We start from the raw sequence: 8,283 nt of genomic DNA on the forward strand, positions 1-8,283 counted from the left end.
GGGGCCATGGTCTGGGCCTTCACTGTTTCCCTGAATGTGTGAGAGAGACCACAGAAGTAAACACATTTTCAGTAAGCTATTTGATTTTGCTTGATGGCCTATTCATACCTCCGTTATCTTTAATTCCTGACCTGTGGTCTTGGTCACTCATCCTGCCAAAACAGTGAGTTTATTTATTTTTTTGGTCACCCTTCATTCATTCATTCATTCATTCATTCATTCATTCATTCATAAAAGATTTTATTTTTAAGTAATCTCTACACCTAACGTGGGGTTTGAACTCACGACCTCGAGATCAAGAGTCTCATGCTCTCTACCAACTGAGCCAGCAAGACACCCCTGACTATTATCTTTAGTCAATAATTTATTAACTCTTGCTGATATATTTTCCAACTTAAAGGTTTTTTTTTTTATTTTGGTGAAATATGCATAACATAAAATTTACCATGTAAGTAATTTTTTAAGTGTGCAGTTCTGTGGCATTATGTACGTTTACAACATCACCACCATCTACTTCCAGAACTTTTTTATCTTCTCAAACTGAAACTGTATACACTGAACAATAATTTCTCATTTCTCTTCTCCCTAACTGCTGACCACCACCATTCTACTTTTTGTCTCTATGAATTTGACCATTCTAGGATCTCATGTAAGTGGAATCATACAGTATTTATACTTTGGTGACTGACTTATTTTAGTCAGCATAATGTCAAGGTTCATCCAGGTTGTAGCAGGAGTCAGGATTTCCTTCCTTCCATTCCATTGTATGTATATACCACATTGTGTTTATCCATTCATTTGTCAATGGACACAGGTTGTTTCCATCTTTTGCTGTCATGAATAATGCTGTTTTGAGAAAGAATGAAATCATGCCATTTGCAGCAATGTGGATGAAACTGGAAGGTATTATGCTGAGTGAAATAAGTCAGTCAGAGAAGGACAGATGTCATTTGTTTTCACTCATATGTGGATCTTGAGAAACTTAACAGAAGGCCATGGGGGAAGGGAAGTGGAAAAAATAGTTACAAACAGAGAGGGAGGGAGGCCAAAAAAACCACAAGAAGCTCTTAAATACAGAGAACAAATTGAGGGTGGATGGGGGGATGGGGGAGAGGGGAAAATTGGTGATGGGCATTGAGGAGGGCACTTATTGGGACGAGCACTGGGTGTTGTATGTAAGCCAATTTGAGAATAAATTATATTCATAAAAAATGAATACTGCTGCTTTGAACATGGGTGTACAAATATTTAAGAACCTTATTTCAATTGTTTTGGATATATACCCAGAAGTGGAACTTCTGGATTTATGATAATTCTGTGCTTAATTTTTTTAGGAACTGCCATAGTGTTTTTCATAATAACTGCACCATTTTACGTGTACCAGCAATACACAAGTGTTCCAATTTCTCCACATCCTCATCAACACTAATTTCCTTCCTTCCTTGCTTCCTTCCTTCCTTCCTTCCTCCCTCCCTCCCTCCATTTTTCTTTTTTCTTTTCTTTTCTTTTCTTTTCTTTTCTTTTCTTTTCTTTTCTTTCCCTTCCCTTCCCTTCCCTTCCCTTCCCTTTCTTTGTGATGATAGTCATTATAAGGTGTGAAGTGAGTTTGTGTATTGAGGGCTTATTTTGTACATGGTATGTTTCTTTAATCTTCTCAATGCTTAAGTGGCAAGCATGTGTATGTGTGTATGTGACAGACAGAGAGACAAAGATAGAGACAGAGACAGAGAGACAGAGAGGGCAAGCAGCAATCAGGATAAGCAAGAACCAGATGCAAGCTCATAAGCAGTCTGGCTGCAGAGCTATGCTCTTCATCAGTGCTGTGAGGCTGCTTACTCAAATGTGGGCTCCCCAGAGGAAGGGATTTTTTCATTACTTTCTTCCTAGTGCCTATCACAGTGTCTCCACATGTGTAAAAAACAAAATCAAAAAAGAATGAGTTGTTCCTGATTTTGACTGAAGAGTTTGGTGTCACGTACTTTCTCCAAGTGACTGTCAAGGTTCACACAAATCTCATTGCATCCCTCTCACGAGACTGGACGAGGCATCCATATGTGAATTGCAAGGCAATATTTGCCTGAATGCTGACAGTCACTTGGAGAAAATATGTGACTATACAGTAATTACTATGCATAGTATTTCTAAGTACTGTCATTTCCCATTTCTCTTTATTCCTAGAGGAGAGAAAGCAGCATGAGGGGGGAGAACCAGAGCAGCGTGTCTGAGTTCCTCCTCCTGGGGCTCCCCATCTGGCCAGAGCAGCAGGCCGTGTTCTTCGCCCTGTTCCTGGGCATGTACCTGATCACGGTGCTGGGGAACCTGCTCATCATCCTGCTCATCAGGCTGGACTCCCGCCTCCACACCCCCATGTACTTCTTCCTCAGCCACTTGGCCTTCACTGATGTCTCTTTCTCTTCTGTCACTCTCCCAAAGATGCTGATGAACATGCAGACTGAGCACCTATCAATCTCTTATCCAGGATGTATTTCACAGATGTATTTTTATATACTTTTCGGTTGTGTTGATAATCTCCTTCTTGCAGTGATGGCATATGACAGGTATGTAGCCATCTGTCATCCTCTATACTACACCACCATCATGAAGGAGGATCTGTGTGTGCTGCTGGTGGCTGGCTCCTGGATTCTCTCCTGTGGCAGTGCCCTTTTACACACCCTCCTCCTGACCCAGGTGTCCTTCTGTGCTGACAACATCATCCCCCACTTTTTCTGTAGCCTCCCCATCCTACTCAGGCTGTCCTGTTCAAACACCTCTCTTAATGAGCTGGTCATATATACTGCAGGGGCTGCAGTTGTCATTTTCCCGTTGACTGGCATCCTGGTCTCTTATGGACGCATTGGGGCTTCTATCCTGAAGGTGCCCACTACCAAAGGTATCTGCAAAGCCTTGTCCACCTGTGGCTCCCACCTATCTGTAGTGTCTCTATTCTATGGAACAATTATAGCACTGTACTTTTCTCCCGCATCGAGCAACTCCAATGACAATGACATGATTGCCTCACTGATGTATACAGTGGTCACCCCCATGTTGAACCCCTTCATCTACAGCCTAAGGAACAGAGACATGAAATTGGCTCTGGAGATTCTTTTCAGAAACAACATTGTTTTCACCAAGTGAGAATCACCTAATTGTATTACTTTACCCACTGACCTTGTTAGAGATGACTTCTTGCAAAATTGTTTGTTGACTATCCATGTCTCTTGCATTTTCCCAACTACTCTTTAAATGGACAGTTACGTTATAAGACCTGACCCCTTTCACTTTGGTCATACCTAGCTTTTAATTATAACCCACAGTTTCTATTTGTTGAAGTAAATGAGATATAAACAAGCTCCTTGTTTCTTGTTTCTTGTCTACAAATATTCAGTCAAGTTTCTAATGTTTAGTTTTAGAAAGTCCAGAATGCTTACCTTCTAAATGCAGTAGCTAGATAATAAAGTGATTTTGATGGTTTGTTAAAACTTAAATGAACTTTAATTTGATTGTGCCTGTGACAAGAAGTTAATAGCGGAGCACAGAGGAGTCAATTCAATTACCAAATTTCTCCATGCTAGAAAGATTATGATTTTCTGCTCTAAGTTGGAGTTTTGTGGTGAGAACAACCTCTATCTGCCTGATTAATTTTAATCTGGGAAAATAAGTGTTGTCTTATTCCCAAACAGAGAGCTTCTACTTCTGAGAAGGAAAAGATAAATGTGTGAATTCATAACTCATGCACACAAAAATATTTACCATGACTACTATATGCTAGGCAATTTTCCAAGCTCTGGCTGTGCAAGTTAAAAAACAGAAAGACCTGCAAATCGATTGCCATGCAGAATTTACATTCCAGCATTCCTGACCCCACTCATCATGCTCCTTTTTTTTCCATAGCAGTTTTCAACCTTCTAACACACCATGAGCTTTACTTATTTCCTTTATTGTCGTTGTTTCTTTACTAGAATGTAAGCTCTGTGGGAGATGAGTTTTTGTGTCTGAATTAAATGCATAAATTTTAAGTTTTGTTTGTAGGTAAAAACTGCTGTAGGTAAAGGAAGCATTAAAGTGGGGAACAATATGATTTAACTTATAAGTGGAATCTAAAAATAAAAAAGAAATGAATAAACTAACAAAAACCAGAATCAGACCTATAAACACAGAGAACAAACTGATGGTCGCTAGAGGGAAGGGGGGTCAGTAGTGGGCAAAATGGGTGAAGGGGAGTGGGAGAAACAGCCCTCCAAATATGGAATGAATAAGTCATGGGAATAAAAGGCAGAGCATAAGGAATATAGTCAATGGCATTGTAATAACAATGTATCAGGACAGATGGTAGCTGTATTTATAGTAACCATAACACAATGTGTAAACTTGTTGAATCATTATGTCGTACAACTGAAATTAGTGTAATATTGTATTCAACTATACTCATAAAAAAAAGGAGGGGGAAATGAGAGTTCTGGTGGGGGGTGGTGCTTTATAATTTAATGGTCACTGGAAAGGTAACATTTAAACTAAGACATTAGTGAGGACAGGTAAGTGAGCCATGGGGATTTCTGAGGAAAAAGCATCCCAAGCAACTAGAAATACCCTGGGGTAAGATGGTATCAGGCCTATTCCAGGAACATTAAATGGGCCTCTGTAGCTATACAGGGATGAGTGGGGGGTGGGTGGTAGACGATACGTTAAAGATATCAAGGAACCACATTTGTAAGGCACCTCAGGTCATAGTAAGCGTATTAGTCAAAATTCCCCAGAAAAATAGAACCAAGAGGGTTTGTGTACGTTTGTGGGAGAGAGGTGCATGGGGGGAGATTTTAAGGAATTAGCTCATGTGATTATGGAGGTTGGTAAGTCCCAAATCAGCAGGGTGACAGGCTGGAAATCCAGAGAAATGTTTCAGTTTGCAACCCAAAGGCAGTTTTCTGGCAAAATTGCTTCTTCTTTGGGGGAAGGCAGTCTTATGCCCTACAGATTGGATAAGGCCCATCTGCAGTATGGAGGGCAATCTACTCAAAACCTGCTGATAAAAATTAAATGATTGAGAGGGAGGCAAACCAAAAGAGACTCTTAAAAATTCAGAGAACAATTGATGGTTGCTGGGGGGGGGGGGGGGGGATGGGCTAAATGGGTGACCGAAGGCATTAATGTCATGTAAATGGCATTAACGAGGGCAATTGTTGGGATAAACACTGGGTGTTATATGTAATTAATGAATCACTAAATCCTACTCCAGAAACCAGTACTACACTATATGTTAACTAACTTGAATTTAAATGTTAAAAAATGTTCATCTCACTTAAAAATGCCCTCATAGAAACATCTAGAATAGTGTTTGTCTAAATACCTGGTTACTGTAGCCTAGCCAAGCTGACACATAAAATTAAGCATCATAGTAGAGTTTCATCTTTAGTGTGAGTGATTTGGGAATCCACTGGATGCTATTCAATAGAGGAATGGCAAGATCCTTTTGACATAGGTATACATCTATGAAACTATCAAAGATAAACCATCAAGATAATGAAGTTTCCTCAGGCTTACCCTCCTGCCCCTCTTTGTTTCTCCCATCTGTCCCCAGGGGAACTACTGATCTTTTTTTTTTTTCCACATTGATTAGTTCCCATCTTCAAGAAGTTTATCTAAATGGAATCAGCCAGTATGTTTTTGTTTTGTTTTTTTTTGTTTTGTTTTTTTTTTGCTGCTGTCCTCTTTCACTCAGCATAAGCATTTTGAGATTCACCCATGTATAAATTTTTATCAATAGTTCATTCTTTTTATTGCTAAGTAGTATTCCATTATAAGGATATCCCACAACCCTTCTGTCCATTTACCTGTTGATGGATGTTTGGACTGGTTCCAGTTTTTGGCTATTAAATAAAACTGTTATGAACATTCTTGTATAAGTCTTTGTATGGACATCTACATTTTTTTTTTCCTTTGGGCAAATACCTAGCAATATGCTAGCTATATATTTAACTTTTAAAGAACTTGTAAACTGTTTTTCAAAGGGTAGCACCATTTTACACTGCCACCAGCCGTGTATGAGAGTTACAGTTCCTTCATATCTTCAACGACACTGGATAGCAGCAGTCCTTCTAATTTTAGACATTCTAATAGGCATGTAGTGGTATCTCATTGCCGTTTAATTTGTATTTTCCTTATTAATTGTAATAGGTCAACTTATAAGATATCAGAAAGCTTATTGTATATAAGTTCGGCTTAAACTCACCTTTCATGAATAGTTGAGATAAAAGGCTTATGTAGTTCCCTATTAGGGTTATCAGTAATTACTAACCGCCTTATCTCACTTCTGTGACCTTGCCTGCTTACTAAATAGATAACTTAGGATGCAAAACGCTCCCCCACCCCCTCTACCAAGATCTGGCCTAGGCAAGACCAACATGTAAAAAGTCACGTACTCAAAGCCCTACAGCATCTCAGTTGTCTAACTATGATTGGTCATTTTAAACCCTCTTAGGACAAAGACCTTTAAAATTTATAGGTTCCCGCCAAAACTAACGTCTGTGTGTCACAATATAATTGGCTACCATGAAATGCTGTAAATTGTAATTGGTTAACCAAATAATGATGTATTCTGACTTGCTAAAATCCATATAAGCCCGCTGCTGCCTTTGTTCAGGGCCATTCTCCTGCAGCAGCAGCTGCAGTTTGGGCCATAGTTTGCCCATTTTTAAAGTTAAAAAAAAAAAATAGTTACAAACAGAGAGGGCAGGAGGCAAACCATAAGAGACTCTTAAATACAGAGAACTGAGGGTTGATGGGAGGCAAACCATAAGAGACTCCTAAATGCAGAGAACAAATTGAGGGTTGATGGGAGGGTGGGGGAAAGGGGAAAATGGGTGATGGGCCTTGAGGGGGGCACTTGCTGGGATGAGCATTGGGTGTTGTATGTAAGTGATGAACCATGGGAATCTACCCCAAAAACCAAGAGCACACTTTACACACTGTATGTTAGCCAATTTGACAATAACATATTTTAAAAAATAAAAATAAATTCCAGTTTAATTCTAATATTAGTTTCAGGTGTACAATATAGTGATTCAAAACTTCTATACAACACCTGGTGTTCATCACAGCAAGTGCACTCATTAATTTCCATCCCATATTTAACCCATCTCCCCACTCACCTCTCCTCTTGTAACCATCAGATTGTTTTTTATAATTAAAAATCTGTTTCTTGCTTTGACTCGCTCTCATTTTTTCCTTTGCTTTTTTGTTTTGTTTCTTAAATTCTACATATGAGTGAAATCATATGGTATTTGTCTTTCTCTGTCTGACTTATTTCATTTAGCATTATACTCTCTAGCTCCATCCATGTCACTGCAAATGGCAAGATTTCATTCTTTTTTATGGCTCAATAATATTCCATTGATAGAGCAATCTGGCTGTAGATCCATACCTTAAGTCTGTATTCTGTCAGGCATGCTCTGGAGGGTCAATATCCTGGGGGAAGATGCCCTGTGTGTCCTATTTACTCTTGTATCTCCAATTAGTAGCACAATGCTAGGAACATGGTAGGTTAAAAATAAATAAGAATAATTTTGCTCTGGTTTTCACTGAAAGGAATCATGTTGGGCATTGAGGGTGTCTCGTGCTTTGGCAACACTAGGGAATGATAGAAATTCATGCATTTATTATTTTTTTTCAGGAGAAAATAAGAAATGATAATGGTGGCCATTGTCAACTTCCAAAGTCTCTGACATTTCCCTATCCCCTTACTCCCAGTAGACAGAAAAGCAGCATGTAGAGGGAGAACAAGAGCAGCATGTTTTTCCTCCTGGGCTCCCCAATAAGGCTGGAGCAACAGGATGTGTTCTTCACCCTGTTCCTGGGCTTGTGTCTGACCATAGGGCTGGGGATCCTGCTTCTCATCCTGCTCGTCAGCCTGGACTCTCACCTCTACATTCTCATGTACTTCTTCCTCAGCCACTTGGCCCTCACGGATGTCTCCTTTTCATCTGACACCATCCCTGAAATGTTGATAAATATGCATACTTGAGATCAACCCATCCCTTATTCAGGGTGTGTAACACAGATGTATTTGTTTTCATATTTTTTTGGTTGTATTGGGAATCTCCCCGGAGTGATGGCATATGACAGGTATGTGGCCATCTGCCATCTATACTACACCATCATCATATGAGAAAACCTGTATGTCTCATTAGTGATTGTGTCCTGGTTACTCTCATGTAGCAGTGCATTATCCCACAATCTCACTATCCCTCATTTCTTTCATGATCTTGCTGCTCTGCTCAAGTTGTCCTG

General features: G+C 39.6%; 1 protein-coding gene and 1 non-coding gene across 2 annotated transcripts; one reads left to right on the forward strand and one right to left on the reverse strand.

The window, feature by feature from the left end:
* Positions 1–260: 260 nt before the first annotated feature.
* On the reverse strand, positions 261–335 carry TRNAK-CUU. Its single transcript has one exon. It is a non-coding gene; the product is annotated as a tRNA-Lys (tRNA).
* A 1,858-nt stretch (positions 336–2,193) lies between these two features.
* LOC122205091 (olfactory receptor 1J4-like) lies at positions 2,194–3,160 on the forward strand. Its single transcript, XM_042913156.1, has one exon. The coding sequence runs from the start codon at positions 2,194–2,196 to the stop codon at positions 3,133–3,135; it is 942 nt and encodes a 313-aa protein (XP_042769090.1). The 3' UTR covers positions 3,136–3,160.
* Positions 3,161–8,283: the final 5,123 nt, after the last annotated feature.

The sequence above is a fragment of the Panthera leo genome, chromosome D4 (assembly GCF_018350215.1).
Source record: "Panthera leo isolate Ple1 chromosome D4, P.leo_Ple1_pat1.1, whole genome shotgun sequence".
Lineage (NCBI taxonomy): Eukaryota > Metazoa > Chordata > Mammalia > Carnivora > Felidae > Panthera > Panthera leo.